The sequence below is a fragment of the Mya arenaria genome, chromosome 17 (genome assembly GCF_026914265.1).
Source record: "Mya arenaria isolate MELC-2E11 chromosome 17, ASM2691426v1".
Classification (NCBI taxonomy): Eukaryota; Metazoa; Mollusca; class Bivalvia; order Myida; family Myidae; genus Mya; species Mya arenaria.
This window is the reverse complement of record NC_069138.1, coordinates 22,748,770-22,768,229: the sequence shown is the minus strand read 5'-3', so window position 1 is coordinate 22,768,229 and position 19,460 is coordinate 22,748,770. Positions and strand designations below refer to the sequence as shown.

At 35.5% G+C, this 19,460-nt stretch overlaps 1 protein-coding gene across 1 annotated transcript in view; it reads right to left on the bottom strand.

Moving 5' to 3' along the window:
- The window catches only part of LOC128223273 (uncharacterized), a 33,492-nt gene that overhangs the window by 6,225 nt on the left and 7,807 nt on the right, over positions 1-19,460 (bottom strand). Inside the window, exons 4-15 of the mRNA XM_052932562.1 lie at positions 18,172-18,227; positions 16,954-17,766; positions 16,710-16,750; positions 14,778-14,917; positions 13,023-13,193; positions 12,119-12,287; positions 6,192-6,336; positions 4,375-4,574; positions 3,224-3,461; positions 2,740-2,868; positions 1,863-2,047; positions 367-473 (exon numbers count right to left, since the gene is read on the bottom strand). Of these exons, the coding sequence (XP_052788522.1) occupies positions 367-473; positions 1,863-2,047; positions 2,740-2,868; positions 3,224-3,461; positions 4,375-4,574; positions 6,192-6,336; positions 12,119-12,287; positions 13,023-13,193; positions 14,778-14,917; positions 16,710-16,750; positions 16,954-17,752 (2,324 nt within the window). The 5' untranslated portion in view covers positions 17,753-17,766; positions 18,172-18,227. The remainder of the gene's footprint in view (positions 1-366; positions 474-1,862; positions 2,048-2,739; positions 2,869-3,223; positions 3,462-4,374; positions 4,575-6,191; positions 6,337-12,118; positions 12,288-13,022; positions 13,194-14,777; positions 14,918-16,709; positions 16,751-16,953; positions 17,767-18,171; positions 18,228-19,460) is intronic.

Sequence of the window (19,460 nt, the reverse complement as noted above, 5' to 3'; positions counted from 1 at the left end):
AAGTTCACTGTTATAACCCTCCTCATTCTTTTTATGTGTAAGAGTCTAAAGAACATTCTTGACCGTCACCATATAAATTATACAATGAAAACTACAGGGACAAACCCAGTAATCTAAAATTCAAAAATAAACCCTGCTTAAAGGGACCAGATACCAGATAGTACCAAAAATGGCAAATACAGTTGAATTGTTATTGAAAATATGTGTATAACAATGAGGTTTTATTTCAATACTGTTTTTCACCATTATTATTGGTCCATACCGAAGGCATATAATAAGTTAGACAACAAAGGCTTCCTTTTTGTAGGACTTCACCACTGCAGACAAAAGCAAGGATATTCGTACAAAACCCGACATTAACTTTACCTGTATTTTCCAACAGGCACTGCTTCATGCTTGTAATTTTTCTTTGCCGGGTTCTTGACAGGGGCATACGTCCATTCAAGTGGTATTCCATTCATAGTGCATGTCAGCTAGGGAAACACAATTCATGTTTATGAACCGCCAAAACATTTTTATACATACAAGTTTTGACATTGAAACCAGAATCACTTTTTGTGGCTGAAAAAAACAAAAGCCCAAAAGCCCGTCACACTGGATGAATATTTTCCGGGCTTGCTCAAAATCTGAATTCTATACAGATAGCCTGTGAATTCTTTTTTCTCTAAATTTTCAATGTCTGAGCTGGTATTCAATATCGGTCTTAATTGGATATAAGAAAGATGTAGCCAATCGGATTACTAGTTATGAATAACTGACCAATACAGTGAATGAAGTCAATGGTGTGTGACCATAAGATTAACTTAAGTTGCATATTGAATCTTCGTGTGTTTCAATATCTATAATTAACATGAACACTTGCAAGGAGAGTAATTGTGTGATTTAGTATTAATAGTGAAAAAAAAAAAAAAAAAAACAAGTGTAAAGAAGCCTTACTTTATAGAATCAGTATATCCATTTAATTACAATCTGTTCAGCAATTTAACAATATAGCAAACCTATAAGATACTGCAAGTAATGCAAAAAAACAAACTTACAATGGTAAGTAACAACTATTTCAATGTATAGCAGTGAGGAACTTATTCAGGATTTGGTTTCATTTTTTATCTGTCATTTATCAGTGCTCATTGTTTACTTCAACCAATGTAATGCCGAATAGTCTGCAATAGACCAACATTTACTTGGCTCAGCAATTTAGAAGACTCAAACTTAGTTGTTGCTTTCAATTTTGAATAAGATAATTACTGTATATTCAGTGGTCGAAATTAACACAAGCCCACAAGCCCTGCACTGGTAAAATGTCTTTTGGGCTTGCTCAAATTCTGAATTTTATATAGCAGGGCTTGTTCAAAAATTTAATAACAAGAAAAAGTATAAGAATTTGGGCTTGTTCATCCAAAAGTCTAATTTCGATGACTGTATATTTAACTATAAAAACTAAATTATGAATACGGCGATTATAAATTTATTGCAAGATTTTCATCCCTGCCTGCCCCTTCCTTTTACCACTGCCCCTTAAAGTGTACTGACACAAATAACAGTGTTGAATTGGAGTTTGTATTTGCATATCTGTCTGGTACTGTCTGGGAAGGGCGTTTTTTCATACCAGCCAGTGACAATAAAAACATTCACATGTAAAAGAATAAGAATGTTACAATGGTGTTCTTGGTTAATCTGTATATACACATGTATATGGTCCCTTAAGTAATAAGAAAAGGAATGAACACATATTAAACGGTGAAACAGTCATCTTAGAAATATAAAAAAAAAAGAAATTAAATGTAACCCCACGCCCAATTAAACTTTTTTAATTTGGATGAAAAACTAACAATAAATTTATGTTGGCCTAAGAATGAAAATACCTGCAGAATTGCAAAAGCACTAAGCTTTCTATCAGTGGCCCAGGTGGGCTCCTCCAAAATCACCATATCTCCAATACTACAGGAGGCATTCTTGGGGTCAAATCCTTCTGCTTCCAGAGCAGGGGCGTTTGATTCTGTATAAATATTCAAAGCCCCCTTCTCTTCGAACCTTATCACTAGTGGACCTACAAGAACCATTATTATATATCATTCTTATATAAAGGTATTTTAACTCAAGCATCAGAGACTTAATTAAACGCACTGATCAATTTATTCAAGAAGTACATAATTTTTATTTAATGAGTATTTTGTGCGCACTCATGACGTAAGTTTTGACATTAGATTGAAACGACTTAAACAATGTTGAATATGAAATAATTGAACAATTAACTTTACTATTTTTTTTAAATTAAAGCTGCACTTTCATTTTATTTTTTGACTTGGAACGAGCCAACTTTTGCCAAAATGCACGGAAACCAGTGATATAAGTCTGCTGACAAAAAAAAAGAACGCAGGTTTTAATATTTATGTTAAAATAAGATGTTTTATGCATTTTTCTTAAAGCATTAGTAATGCTTTTAGCCATAGAACATTTATATTCAAACGGAAATATGAAAATCTGTCATCAGATCTTTTTTAAGCAGTCTTTGTCATTGTTCAATCTTCATGCAAAAATTGGCATACCCGGTATTCAAAGACCCCCCCCCCCCCCCCAAAAAAAAACAGTTGACAAAATGGTCAATCTGTGAGAGTGCAGCTTTAAGAAAAACATCGAGGGGCGAAAGCGAAAAGGTTCTATCTTTTTCTTTATTTAATGTAACTTAGAACCTTTTCACATTCACCCCGAGACATAAAGGTAAACAAACAAATATTCTACCTGCTGTAGCAACAGATTTGTCCAACCGTTTTGGGCCGCTAATGATTTCAGACGGGCTTGCAGCAGAAATGACTCCATATGCTCGATCATAGGCATCCTTTGTACAGTCGGCCTCGGAATTGCCCCTGCCTGTAAGGAAGTATGTCAACTTTGATGAGAATCAAGTTTCGTAAAGATTGGATAAGAAATTGTCAAGCTAAAATGCATACAATGTGAATTTGGTCAAATTTTGAACATTCAACGGCTGTTATCAAGCTTGATAAAGAAATAAAGCCAATAAACATGTTTTGAGTTTTTAGAATGGGTAAGAAATACTCTAGTTTGAGATCAGACAGTGTATTTGGTGAGTTTGGATGTTGCCAACTAAGCTAAATACATGTATGTGGTTTTACATGAGATCCTCTGGATTCAACCACAGAACTAGACCGCACTCACATGTGGGCCATTTCAATAACGGATAAGTATATCATCTTCAAAAGCTTACCAATAGCAACAAGTATGTTATCAATGTACAGCTCACAAGATGTGCACAGGTCACTGTCAATCTTGGGCCTCTTATACACACACAGAGCCACCAATCCACTGTTGGTTATGGTGTTATCTATCATGAACATGTTGTTTCTGCTGTATGAAGATTGTGATACGTAATAGATGAGGTTTTTCATCCTCACCAGCAGGGACGCTTCTGCAAGAGATGGCTTGACAATTGGAGGAGGTCCATCCTGAAGAAGAAGAAGTTAAATGAAGATGCTTTACATGTTTGTTAATTTACTGGTTTGCCATTCCAAGTCCTGAGAGTTTAGCATTTTTGCTAGTTAATTGAAATTTGTTGCAGATATAAATACCTTGCCATATATAAAGTATGTACAACTAGTTGCTTCATTCTTTTTTTTAAATGCAATAAGAACAGAACAGAACACAAACTTTGATTGGACGTGAAAAGTAGGAAAAGTAGGGATAAGTAGGAAAAGAAGGACTCACTTGAAAGCCTGCCAGTGTAACAACAAAGTACATTGGCAGTCGTGGCATTTAAACACATTTACATATACGAATTCAACATGTCTTGAAACCTACGAAAATACCCTGTCTTTGATACCTCCCAATTTCGGAGTTTTGTGCATAATTTAGAAAATGGTCACAGGGTCTTCCGAAAGGATTTAAACAAATTTTAAAAGGAAAGCATCAGTAAAGAAACCAGCCATCATAGTGTACATTGCTTGCCACAAACAAGCAATGTACATAACGTATCAAGTTTCTATTGAAGAACCTAGTACAGTTAGTTTTCTCATTGCTTTGTCCTCAGTGTAATGCCCAAATGTGTATCTGAGCAATACATTTTAATTTCAGAATTGGTGAACCTAGTACATACATATATTAAATAGCTTTGTCCATAGAATAATGGCCAAATGTGTATCTGAGCAATGAGTTTTAATTTCAGAATTCAATTGGTGAACCTAGTAAATACAGATATTTAATTGCTTTGTCCCTAGTTTGATGGCCAAATGTGTATCTGAGCAATGACTTTTTAATTTCAGATTTCAATTGGTAAAGCTAGTAATTGCTTTGTCCACAGTATGATGGCCAAATGTGTATCTGACCAATGAGTTTTAATTTCAGAGTTCACTTGCTACTCACCAGATTTCCCTGGCTGACCCCAGTAACTACAGCTTCATTTTGCATGAGATTTTCTTCATCATCCTCTTCGACGTCTTTCATAACAGGGATAATCAGTTCATTTACAGACTTGTTGAGAAGGGCCTCTATCGCCATCTCATATGTCTCAACTTTGACGGCCTTCTTGTCTTTGCCCGTGGTTCTGGCAATACAGGTGTCCTCTGAAAATATTTGTTTAATTTAATAATAATTAATTGCATAAGGAAACAATTGACCATGAGAATATCAATGCAAAGCTGAGCAAATTCAAAATTATCAAATCAAGCAAGCAAAGGGATGGGCCATGAGTTTTGCCAACATCAATTACAGCCCTCTCCAGAAACACATTCTATAACAAGCAAAAGTGGTTTGTAAGCAAAAACAATAAGAGTAATACCTAATGTAAATTGCATTGTTTAAGTGGAAAACACAAAACACTAGAAGTTGTAGAGAAAGTCGCCTGAGAGAAAGAGAGATCAAGAGTAGATAAGCTCCTGATATCGATTGTCAAATAGCTAAACCTGTTTCAAGTCTAAATAACACTTTGAACTTCACAAACGATCAGCAAGTTGTTCTCTTCTGGAGGGTTGTTAAAATCAAATAGAAGTTTATTTGTACTTAGTGGGCGGAATTTTCAAGTATTTCTGAAAAGTTTTAATCAATGGTCACCAAAATAAGAAACGTGTTCAAGATCTTCGTCTTCATTGCAAATAATACATAGAAGGTTATGGAAGGTGGTTATTCAACAAGTTGATTTAGATTTAGGTCTATGATGTACAGAGAAGCGATGTTCTCCATTAAGATGGGGTTGAGGTGTGTTTAGATTGGTCTTTTAACTGACGCTTTGAAATTATTAAATTAGAGAAGCAAAACAATAAGGCCATGGCATATTCATTTAATGGTTTAAGTCTTTGAAACCAAAAAAAAATTGAAATATTAAAATATGGGTAAGAAAATGCATTGATGAAGCTAATATCATAACAAGTTTGAATCAATTCCTTCAAGAAACTTTTGAGTTCTGCTCTGGATAAAATTTGATTGAAGAAAAAAAAAAAGAACAAGAAGAATGCCAAATACAGTATATCTCCCTTTCACTCGCAGGGGAGACATAATGAGACAAGTTTAAAAGCATACTATAAACCATAATCATGTAAATTGCCCGGTAGCTGTTTCGAGATTCTGCTAGATGTTTCGTATTCCTCAGAGGTTAATTGACGCTATACTTGTTTGTTTTGCGATATTTGTTTGATACAGGATACATTTACCATTATGAATGGTTTAAGCATCGGTCAAAATAATCTGCAATTGTCACACTGCCGACTTTATTTAATACTCGATGTACATAAAAGTACTTGCCGGAATAAATATTTTAAGTACGAAGTAATCTTGGTAGCAACTGATAACATAAGATCAAGTTCCAGACTTATTGAAAACATTATATATCATATATCCTAGAACATGATTACAAATAGTCTCAAGTCTGAGTTTTGACTTCAGTGGCAGAACTGGGAATCTTTATTTTATGGTAACAGTCTTTTAAGACTTGGTGATTACATTTGCTGAATTTGATAACAACGGTATTTGAAAAAAAAAACTTTATTAAAATTGTTAAACAAGTGAAATAAAGATGATTTTTAACATAAGAAAAGTGCTTTTCTGAGATTGGATTTAGACTCAAACTTGAGACTGCTTGTTATAATGGCCCAATATTTATATATAGCAGTTAAATTACAGTTTGGTACTATTCCCAAATACCTAGCACTAGCAGTAGCATCATTTAACAATATATATACACATACCGACAATAAATTCGCCCTCATGGGTCAATCCCCCCTTGGCATCCCTGATCTCGTTGTTCTTGAACATGTGTACAATGCCACACTTGGAGGCTGAGATACCCTGTTCTAGCCGAGAGATCACATTATCTGGTTGGTTGTTGGAGAACTGAAAAACAAGCAGTGGTTTGAATAACACAAGGCACCATAAAAGTACCACACATACATATAGGTGTGTGTGTACTGGTATTATAAACATTCATTATTATAACGTGTCCTTCGTCCAAATTATTCATAAAGAGCATATATCATTATAAGAGGTATAATATATTGGACAATTTCAAAATTATGTACGAGCAGGAAATACATACCCTGGTAGACATAATGCAATAGTATAATATTGTTCCCTTTGACAGATATTTCTTCTAGTAAATATTTTATGTCATTCATATATAAGAATATAACCATTTTAAAAGTTAAATGCCTTGCATACAAATAAAGATTATTTTGATCATTCTGACATGACAACAGTTTGTAATTTTTTGAAAGGTTGGATATTCATAATGCAAGCTCGGTTTATATTTAGCCTGTAGACTTGTCCTCTACAATACATTCACAATATGGACAAAAACAATATTCTCGCTTGATTTTAAAGTTGCACTCTCACAGATATACTGTTTTTACAACTTTTTTTATTTTTTGTCTTGGAAAGAGCAAATTTTTGCGTAATTGTGTGCAAACCAATGATAAAAGATTGCTGACAAAAGATCAGATCGCAGATTTTCATATTTCCGTTCGAAAATTAATGTTTTTGGCTTAACGGTTTAAGAAAAATGCATAAAACATCAATTTTTGAACTTAAATATAAAAATCTGCGATCTAATTTTTTGTCAGCAGTCTTATATAACTAGTTTCCATGCATATTTGCAAAAATTGGCTAGTTCCAAGACAAACTAGAGCTGTCACAGGAGTGACGAATACCCCCAAATGCCGCCTGGACACAGGAATGGCAAACCATTCCTTTGAAAAGAGGCCATAACTCCAAGGTTACTGCACACTGCATCTTCTTTTATCATGCATGTATTGTTTTATTTAAATCTGTTGAGTAATTTAGAAGTTACACTGCTGACAAGAACTAGAACTCCGCGAGTCGGATGTGTCGCCTGACGAATTATTTACTTTCGACATTATAGCTGTTAGATTGGCATTTTATTCATTTATAGACAATGATGTCGCCATTTAACTTTCAAGTGTAGGTGGCATTTGAACTGAAGGTAACAACGTTAAGCCAGGAGCAAGCAATTGGTTATATAAGCAAAAATGAGCACAATAAATACTGAAGTCTATGACATTGAGAAATAATTTGAAGATAATGGATTAATACGTTTTCAGGTGTAAAATGAGCATCTCTGTCTTGCTTCTGTCTAAACTGCTATCCAGACCGGTTTATGATGGCTGAAGTAAGACTCCAATTCACCAACAGATTTGTAACTGTCAAAGTTCACAAATATCAAATCAATGGTTGTGTTATTGTTCGTAGTAACACCTTTTACAATTTGTGTGAACTGATATTTCTTCATTATTGAACACAGCTGCTGGTAAGTTGTACTGTCTGTGTTGAAGTCTCCTATGACAATTGACTTTTGTGAACCACAGAATGATTTCAACTTTTGTTCAACAGCATGTTGAAATGGTTTCCATCTTTGATTTGGCGGTCGATATAGTCCCAAGATGTTGATTGAGTTAGGCTGCAAAACAGTTATAAAAGTCATTTCAATCACAGCAGCATTCACCCCTTCCACATGTACTTGATGTTGTGGTTTGGTTATCACAATAGATCCATATGGTGTTCTCTGAACTGCAAAATCATTCCTATGTAGTGTGCGTCCAGGAATTTGAATGTTGTCTTTTGCACAGAGTTTGGACTCTGTGAGGATGAGAACATCAGCTCTTGAAAAGTTTTGTTCAGAAACAATATGTTCCAAATGAAGTTTTACAGACTGAGAATTGTGGAAACATATCACAAAGTGATCTGTTGGCAAAGTATACAAAGGTGTGTAGCACAGTTGAATTTGACTGTTTGTTCGTAGTCGTTCCATTTCTAACTGTACATCTCCAGACACAGTTATCTTCGAAGGATCAAAGGGTTGGAGAATATGTAAGCGATTCATGGTGTTAACTCGACTCAAAGCTACATAGTGAACATGAGGACGTTTTTCTATAGGCAATTGCACTACTACATCTTGTAACGTGTCTCCTTGGCATTTGTGGATTGTCTTCGCACAAGTCAGATTAAGCGGGAATTGGTCACGCTGTATGCAAGCATTTTTGTACTTGCCTACTGGGAATTTTCTCTTAACTGGAGCAATTGGTGTCCAATCCTTATGAATTTCTTTTCGGTAAAGGTGACCACTATTTCTTCTAAGTAGTAGGCCTATTCTTGGGTCGTCAAAGTTACGGTTCTTGTGCACTGCACTTGCCCTCAATGAGATCTATCTAGCTATAAAGTTTCAAGTTGATACCTCTTATATTCTTCAAGATATGCCCCGGACAAAACTTTAAGCATGAAAATTAACAAAGGGCAATAACTCTAAACATATAGATGCAAGAGTTACGGTTTTTGTGCACTGTACTTTCCTTCAATCAGATATACCTACGGAATAAGTTTCAGGTTGATTCCTCCTATAATTTACGAGATATGCCACGGACAAAACCTAAGCAAGAAAATTAACAAAGGGCAATAACTCTAAAAATGTGGCAGCAAGAGTAACGGTTCTTGTGCACTGCACTTTCCCTCAATGAGATCTATCTAGCTATGAAGTTTCAAGTTGATACCTCTTATATTCTTCAAGATATGCCCCGGACAAAACTTTAAGCATGAAAATTAACAAAGGGCAATAACTTTAAAACTAAGAAAGCAAGAGTTACTGTTATTGTGCACTGCACTTGCCCTCGATGAGATCTATCTACATATAAAGTTTCAAGTTGATAACTCTTATATTGTACAAGATGTGCCCCGGACAAAACTTAAAGCATGAAAAATAACAAAGGGCAATAACTCTAAAAATATGGAAGCAAGAGTAACAGTTCTTGTGCAATGCACTTGCCCTCAATTAGATCTATCTACATATGAAATTTCAAGCTGATACCACTAATAGTTTAGGATATATACCCCGGATAAGCGAAAATGGGACGCGGACGCCGCCGCCAACGACGCCGACAAAAGTAACCCCTATATAGGTCGTCTTTTCAGGCGACACAAAAACTAGCTGATGCTCTAGCTGATCTCTTCTGGAATAAGACATCTAGAGCATTCACGAGTTTTTCTTCCAACACGATCATCATCAAATTTTACAAGTACATATTTGGGCTTGAATGCATCCTTATCCACCTGGGAATAAATCCCGGGACTGTTCCTGTAGCCGAATTAACAAGTCCATCTGACAGGTCAATATTTGTAGTAAGCACTTCTGTGGCAAATATGCCATACTTAAGTTCTGCTGGTATTCCACTGGCATCTGGTTCAAAAGAAGCATGCTGGATTTGTTTTGTTTGTTCATCTTTCCAAGTGTCAATTACTTTTAAGGTAAATATTTGCTCATTTAGTTTTTGAAGGATCTATCGAACTTGACCTGTATCTTCTGATGTTACACCTGTGTACCAAAAAATGTTCAAATCTGTCAAGCCTTTCATGAGTTATCGTCCGGAAAGCATTTTTCTATTTTTAGTAACAGTGACCTTGACCCCACCAGCCCCAATATCAAACTTGATCTGTATCTTCTGATGTTACACCTGTGTACCAAAAATTGTTCAAATCCGTTTAGCCTTTCATGAGTTATTGTCCGGAAACCGTTTTTCTTTTTTTAGTAACAGTGACATTGACCTTGGCCCCACCAGCCCCAATATGGAACTTGACCTGTATCTTCTGATGTTACACCTGTGTACCAAAAATTTTTCAAATCTGTCAAGCCTTTCATGAGTTATCGTCCGGAAACCGTTTTTCTATTTTTAGTAACAGTGACCTTGACCTTGACCCAACCAGCCCCAATATCGAACTTGACCTGTATCTTCTGATGTTACACCTGTGTACCAAATTTTTTTTAAATCTGTCTAGCCTTTCATGAGTTATCGTCCGGAAACCATGAAAACAGACCGACCGAAAAGCTCACTAACTTGATCTGTATCTTCTGATGTTACACCTGTGTACCAAAAATTGTTCAAATCCGTCTAGCCTTTCATGAGTTATCGTCCGGAAACCGTTTTTCTTTTTTAGTAACAGTGACCTTGATCTTGGCCCCACCAGTCCCAATATCGAACTTGACCTGTATCCTCTGATGTTACACCTGTGTACCAAAAAAATTTCCAATCTGTCAAGCCTTTCATGAGTTATCGTCCGGAAACCTGTTTTTCTATTTTTAGTAACAGTGACCTTGACCTTGGCCCCACCAGCCCCAATATCGAACTTGACTTGTATCTTCTGATGTTACACCTGTGTACCAAAAAATTTTCAAATCTGTCTAGCCTTTATGAGTTATCGTCCGGAAACCATGAAAACCGACAGACCGACAGACCGACCGACCGACTGACAGACCGACCGACCGACCGACAAGCTCACTCCTATATACCCCCTCAAACTTCGTTTGTGGGGGTATAAAAATAAAAAACGTTCAATCTGTGAGAATGCAGCTTTATAAAGCCTTCCATTTTCAATCGTAAGGGTATGACACAAAATCGTTGAACATTACTAATTTTTTTATATGCTTAATCATCAATGGTATTTGTACTTTGTACAAGATTAAAGCTGCTAGTCACCATGCATGACACAAAAGTGACTGGAAAACCTGTGCCATTGGCAATTTTTGACAATATATATATATATATTTTTTTGTTAAATGCATTAAAACTGCAGGATGCAAATATTTTTGCATAAGATTTTGATTTCATAATTTGAGATCAGTACATTATGAGAACGACTTTTCATGGACTGTTTAATTTTGTCGCGCAAAGTGAAAGTTGTTTGCTAATAAGGGTTTCGACATTTTTGCAGACAAAGGTCATTATTTGTAATGATCAGATGCTCATAAGGCCAAATAAAATAATTGATTAGGTTAGGTTTACATCCTTTTTAAAAACAGGAAGGGTAGGTATGCTTTTTTTTTATTATTTGTTTTTTTAGGTTTTATTTCCTTTTTGTTATTAGATTTTATTTAAAAGCGTTACTGTTATTAGTTATATTCTGCATAAAGCTTTTAAGGTTTTATTCAATATATTGACTATATAAATGGTAAGATCTGCTCCTTTTATGTAGTTTGTTCTGGGTAACCCAAACTTAAAGTATTTCTTTACGCCTCAACTAATGTATGTTTAGATACGAGCCTTCAGAGGAAACACCTACATGCACTTTTGACGTTTTCCCCCCATTTTGTTAAACCAAAACGTACTATAAATTATTGAAATTCATTTTGGTGAAACTTTTTTTTTGATTTCTTGTTAAAAGAAAGTTTTTCAAGAAATGTTTTTTACTTCTGATACATGCTGATGGATTGTTTTGTACGACATTGTTCAAAGTATTTGGATTAGCGAAAATATGTTATCCTACTAATTACTTTTTTTAATAAACCTTCCCATACATTATATATATTTTCCCTCTATAATTGCGTCAAAATTACCCTTCAAATTGTCCTGTTTATGAAGATTTTACTAGACTATAGAAGAATCAAGATATTAGTAACATTTATGTGAATTTCTTTGATACCATCATTCATGTATACTTCATTGATTTCAGAATAAGAATTAATTGGTGTTTTATTTAATTCCCACTTACTGACAGAAGTAACCTTTATAGTAAATTTTGTGATCTACACCATATAGATATTAGTAGCTGCATGCATGACACCAAGGTTATCACAATATCTTACATTTTTTCAAAAACAAAACATAACTTAAATCACCTGCAGATGTTGTCTGAGTTTTTCCAGCCCACCAGAGAGCCTGTTAATTCCCACCAAGCTCTTGTCCACCAGCGTGATAATCTCTGACACTGTTTGATTGACCGGTTGACCGCTTCCCTCCTGGAATGTGTGAGTCCCGCACATCTTCAGCTGGCGCTCCAAGCATGCCCTGATAAAAACATAAGTGTAATCTTAAAATTGACTGAAAGACCACCTACTTAGTTCTTTTGTTTCCTTTATTGAAAAAGACCCCAGGTCATGAAAATAACTGTTGAGCCACTTACAGTTTCAGTTAAGTTTTTCGCTAAAGAGAAGGTTCTGATCAGGTATACGTATTTAAGCTTTACCTCATAAGCTTAGACACCCCATCAGTCAAATCATTCATATCCCTTATCATCCAGGTCGTGAGAATTCAATACAAACCTGTTAAGCACTTCAATTAAGATTTTTTCGCTAAAGAAAGTAACAGTGTATTAAACTAAGATACCCCTATGTATTGAGCTTTACCTCGCTAGCTCAGACACAGGTTTAGGCAAATCATATCCGCTATCAAACAGGTGGTGACAATTCCCTATGCCCTGTTTAGGACCTTGTGGTTTCAGTAAGATTTTTTACCTGATAGCAAGAGCACCTGATAAATTCAAATTCAGATTTTTTTCGCAAAAGAGAATAACAATGTATTTAATTCTGCCTTCCCTATTATCAGGTATATGTATTTTAGCTTTACCCTGTTAGCTCAGACACCGGTTCAGTCAAATCATTGATATCCACTATCATACAGGTGGTGTGAATAATTCCCCAGCCCTGTTTAGGACCTCATGGATTCAGTAAGATTATAACGGTTAAGAGAGTAACAGTGTATTATTATAAAGTGCAGCTACCACTGAATGCATTTTAAATGTACCTGATTAAGTCTGACCCTGGATCTGACAAATCATTGATATCCGCTATGGTACGGGTTGTGAGAATGTCATACGCCCTGTTGTACACCTCATGTTTCAGTTCTTTCTTGTTTCCTCCGACGGCGCGAGCCAGGAAGATACCAGACACCTTGAGACATGCACTGAACACCGCCCTGAAATCAGGAAGAACATGCATCAGAAAATAGTTCATATAACTTTAAAACTAGAGCTATCGCAGAATGTGATTAATAGACCCCATGCCCACTTGTCTTAAGGGCTTCACTTTGTGAAGAGGGGTATATTAATTACATTGTGTTACATGTATGTATTAGCATATAAGTAAGTGCCAACGACAACGTCTATCTCTTTCTCAGTTGAACAAGGCAATAACATATCATGTGTGTCTCGTTCTCTGCAACATATGTACCAAGTTTTGTTTAAATGTTGTGAATGTTGTCATGGTGAGCGTTAATGTTTTTGCACTATGACAACAATGCAGACGACAACACCATGGCTAATAAAATACTAAGTCATTTTTTCTTTAATTTTTTTTTAAAGCTAATGGTAAAAAAACAAAAAACTGTAATTTTGTATCTGCCTAAAATACTTAATCAGAAATTAGGTCCTAATCTCAACAGAATCTCTGTCCGAGTATAATTCACATAAAAACTAACATGTACAATACTGATCTTAACAAGACTGTAGTTCCATTTTAACCATAAACGTTTAACATGTTTCTATTTAAACCATTTCCATTTCTCACCAGTTCTACACCCATAGTAATTCTCCTCTGACAAAATAATCAGTATACGGTTCAACCAATGAAATTACAGTCAATCAAGGGTCATAACTCTGGAGAAATCAGTTTTGGTTATGAAATATCTATATTTCTCAATCTGTTGTAGACCCTTGAAAATTTCTGCATAAAATAATGATTCAGTACTAAAGAAAACCAGCTCATCAAGACCATAGATCTGGAAAATTGGGTTTGAATATATATTGGGTTTCTATATTTCTCATCTGTTATAACCCTTGGCAATTCCTCCACAGAATATTGATTCATCTTAAAGAATTATAGCTCATCAAGGGCCATAACTCCGGAGAGACCATACACCCTTGGCAATTCCTCCACCGAATATTGATTCATCATACAGAATTACAGTTCATCAAGGGCCATAACTCTGGAGAAACCATACACCTGTAGCAATTTCTCCACAGAATATTGATTCATCTTAAAGAATTACAGCTCATCAAGGGCCATAACTCTAAAGAAACCATACACCTGTGGCAATTCTCAACAGAATATTGATTCATCTTAAAGAATTACAGCTCATCAAGGGCCATAACACTGGAGAAACCATTCACCCGTGGCAATTCATCCACAGAAGAATGATTTATCTTAAATAATTACAACTCATAAAGGGCCATAACTCTGGAGAAACCATTCACCCTTGGCAATTCCTCCACAGAGTATTGATTCATCTTAAAAGATTACAGCTCATCAAGGGCCATAACCTTGGAGAAACAATTCCTCCACAGAATAATGATTCATCTTAAAAAATTACAGCTCATCAAAGGCCATAACCTTGGAGAATCCATTCATCTGTGGCAATTCCTCCACCCCTCTGGTGAAACCAAGTTTGGTTATGGAATTTCGTACCTGTAAATACACCCTAGGTAATTCTGCCGACACTCGGGTGAAACCAAGTTTGGTTATGGAAATTCGTACCTGTTAAACTCTCTGGTGAATTTCTCACCTGTTATACACCCGTGGCAATTCCTCCACAGAATAATCTGTCTTCAGATTCAATCCTAGAGAGTTACAGCCCATTTCGATACATTGTATGTTGTTCACCCGTGCTGTGTCCCTCTTGAGGAAATCTTTGAACTTTTCAAACTGAAACATATGATGGAAAACATGAGTAAATTATATATAAATTGAACTATTATCCAGCGGATGTTGCATGGTTATATTATACACATTTGCTTAATACATTTATAAAACCTTTTAAAGTTATCCATGTTAATAGAGGCTGTTTTTACCTTTTGCATACGCAGTATACAATGTCTTTTAAAAGTGGTATCCAGTAAGTAGAAACTCAAACTTTGGCATTGCTAGGTATGCAAACTCTCCATCACATTATATCATTTGTTACACAATGGGGGAGGTGATTTACACCCTCTTTATAAAGGTCAGATTTAAACTTTACTTTCTTTATCCAAATTGATAAAAAGAAGGACTTATTCTGTTCAATGATTGAAATGATTAACTTATTTCCAACCAAAATGAACATTTCAGTCCATTGACTATTAAATAAGTGTCACAAATCTTACTCCAACTCAGGGGACAAAGGGAAATAACTCACTACTGGTAAAAGCCAGAGTAATGTATGAGAGCCTTTAGGTATGAGGTCACCATTGCGTCATATGTACTTCCGTTCCGTGGAAAATTCTCAATAAAAAAATAATGTTTTTATGACTGATAGACATGTTTTCACATTTTCAATACACTGTTAATCAAAAATATCATTATTCCTGAAACTTTTATACCTAGAGTATCTATTATTGCTTGATTTGTCATTTAGAATAGAGATTTAAGCATAAACTGCTGCCCTATAGTTAAAAGGTCATTTTGGAAGAACCGTCATGGCGGACTGTGCAATTTTTAGAGTTTGTTTTTGAAGTGGAGAGATTTTTCTTAGGAATAACTTGACCCCCCTTTTTTATTGGCTTAAAAGGTAATTTAAAGCTTGTACTTTAAGAATATATATGTTTATCATAGTCTGCATTCGCTCGAAATGCCTTTAAATGTTGTCTAAAAATAATCATTTCACATTGAATTATAGAGGAAATGACAATGGTGGTGTGTAACCTTTAAAAGTTTAGTAGATTTTCCTTCTACAGGCTTTCAAGTGACCAATAACAAAAAAGTAGGGATACAAGTAGGATGATTTTTAAGAAAAAGTAGGGGAAAATAGGGATATCAAGAGCAAAAAGTAGGGATAGTAGGGCTCTTTTATCTGACTTTTTTAGATGCAAATAAATGACTTCTAAACCTATTTATCAATTGAGATGTACATGTAGTTATCTTTGCTTAAAAACCAGTGCTTCAAGAGGGATTTAGCCACAGGATGAGGAGATGAACCTGAAATGGGGTGTCTCTGACTTGTCAACATGCACCACTCATTCTAATCAAAGAACCCCTCTTGCAGCACTCGAGACCTTCCGAATCAAACTAATCCTACAAAAATACTAGAAATAGCTTAATATCTTTTGATTAAAATCAAGATTTAGATTATTTCGATCTGTTTTACAAAAAAAGTACGGATAGTAGGGCTTTTTCAAGAAAAAGTAGGGAAAAGTAGAAGCCTAACAAAAAAGTAGGGAAAAGTAGGAAAAGAAGGGCCCGCTTGAAAGCCTGCTTCTAACTAAAAAAAATTATCTCACAGTTCAAGTTCAAAGTTTTATTTGAATATTTGGAATATCTTAAATTCTGGCCCTTGAAAACTTCTTAAATATTGGCTAAGGTTTGAAGTTATTGCACATCAACACTAATGTCCAAGACAACACCAAAGCTATCACAGTATCTAATTTTTTTTTCGATTAAAAACAACTCAAAATTACTTTTAAGATTGAGATGAACTGATAGTTTTTAATTTTTATGTGTGTTTATAAATAATTTAAATTACCTTCTGAATCAGGGTCAAGCTTTGATTACGGTTAAACCCACCTGTGGAAGTATAATCAATTACATGTAAGACTCATCATTGTAAGATTATCTAAACTAAAACTGTTCAAGTCGGAAAGAAAATTAACAAGAGTTACTAATCAATTATTGAAATTAAAACAGAATAATTAATAGACATTTTTTTCAATTATTGCATAATGACAAAATAAAAAAGTTCTTAATAATAAGAATAAAATCATACTGACCTCCACTACCTCCAAATCCCCCTCCTCCTCCTCCACCGCCACCCCGACTGCCCCAGCTGGTCCCTCCCCCTCCTCTATCTCCCCCACCCCTGCTGAATCCCCGACCACCTGCTCCTCCTCTCCCTCTACCCCTATCACCAGCACTCTTATTAAACCCTCCTCCCCCACTACTCCCAAAACTGCCACCACCTCTACTGAAGTTCCCACCTTTATTTCCTCCATATCCCCCACTTCCCCCGGAATTATCCTGAAATTGCCCACTCCCTGAAGAATCTGTATCACTTCCCCATCCTATGCTTCTCCCTCCACCCCTTCCACCTCTACCCCTCCCCCTATCTCCACTACCACCCCTACCCCTATCTCCACCACCACCACCCCTCCCTCTGCTGCCTCTATCTCCACTCCCAAATCCTCTTGCACCACCTCTTCCCCCTCTAGGTGCTGCAGTAAATTTCGGCTTTGACGAAATGTGATCCCAAGATGTAATCTCAGATAACTGAGCATATTCATCTTGCTGCGATGGCTGCTCAGCAATATCATTCCACGATGTTGGCCCAGAGCCAAGTTGATCCCAAGAAATTGGTGCATCAGCGGTGTAATCTTGACTATAATCCTGCGAATACTCCGGTTTTAACTTCTTAGCAGCACTTCCATTGTCATACCCATAACTCCCTGCAGTACGTTTCTGGCTGATCTCGGCCGAATAATCAGTTGTTTGTTGAGGTTGGGAACCGTACAGATCCATTTGTTCACCAACAAAACTCCCGCTGGAATCAAACATAGCGCCCCATCCATCCATGTTTTTTGCTTCAACTTAGGTAAAAAGAGAAGGAAAAAAGTTGTGTTTAGGAGAAAAGAAATGACTTTTAGGTGTAGTAAATTGTAAAATTTAAACTAACATTACCAGAAAATTTTGGCTACATCTCTATTGAAATATGTTTTTAGGCCTTCGTTTCACAAAAGATATTTAAAAACAACAACATAGAATCATTGTTTCTGATGTGTTAAAGTTTTGTTGCTTTTTAAATTGTTTGTTAATCTTTCATTATTTTAACATTTGCTGTCAAATTAATATTGTTCATGTTCATGTTCCTCACTGTCCAGTACAATCAATATGCACTTCTCCCTTAACGCAACCTATCCCTTGTTTGCAGAACCCCGTCATTTTTAAACCTCGCAGTAACTTATAGCAACGAAAAACAGTAAAATAAAACTCACCTTCGAATCGGATTATTTTACAGAATTTCTTCCCTTCAAATTAACGATGATATGTCCTGCAAAAGTTGTAAAAATCTGGCATATGATAAAAGATTTCTAGTTGCATACAGCAACAAGAAAACAATAATATATTCTATATACATGTGTATACTGAACATTAGTAATAAACGTCAACATTATAAAACATTTCAGACCAAACATTTTGCATAATATCTTATCTGAAATGTTTACTTTTAATGTTACTAAAATAACACCTATAATTTATAATAAACAATAATCATGTGTGCATGTGATAGTGTGTGTGTGTGTGTGTGTGTAAGTGTCATGTGTGTGTGTGTGTGTGTAAGTGTCATGTGTGTGTGTGTATGTGCGTGTGTGTACGTGTGCGTGTGTATGTGTGTACTTGTGTGTGTATATGCGTGCTTGTTTGTTTGTGTGTGGGTGTGAATACATGCAGAACTGTTACACTATGAAGTTTATCAAATAATTTGTCACAAAGTATATAAGACTCGATGAACAATATCATGGTTTAGAAATGGAACACTTTTACAAAACGAAATACAAGTTCTGTTGAGAAAGAATATGAATCAATATTCTGCAACCATTTAAACAAGTTCAGTGGTTTATAACTCGTCTGAGTATGGTGCAGTCAAAGGAAATGTTTCAGTTTATGGTATCTGATAATCTCTTCCACAAAATTGTGAATTTCGGATGCCTGATGACCCCATATTGTTTTGGTGATCATTTGAAAAGGAATATAACAAACAAGCATTTTCAGTCTTGAAAGATAGCAAAATAGGTAATTTAAAGTCTGATTTCAGTTGAAATAACCAGTAAATAAAAAGTATAAACTGCATTAACTTTCTGTATATTTAAAAGTATAATAGGGCTGTTACGACTGTTTTTTTTTCAGATTCGGATTTCGCGAGGCGCTTGCCGAGGAGAATCAAATCTGCAAAAATCCATGAGGGTCAAATAGGACATCTTGTTGTAGTACAGTTGAAATGACCCTTTTAATGTATACATATCTGGTTTTCTGGTTAAAAAAGACACAATATATCTTAATAAATGTCATTTTAATTTTTTGTTTTTATGACGTCAATTTAATATTGTGTAACAATACTTATTATGACGTGACATTAGCAGAGTGGGATACAGCCGTATTGCACTGGAGTGGAAAACGGACTACCGTACTTTGCAATGTGTATTGCATATGGATTCATGATGGGTATATAATGAAATACTTAAATGCATTGTTCGTTTTTTACATATTAGCTGAGTCAGCAAGC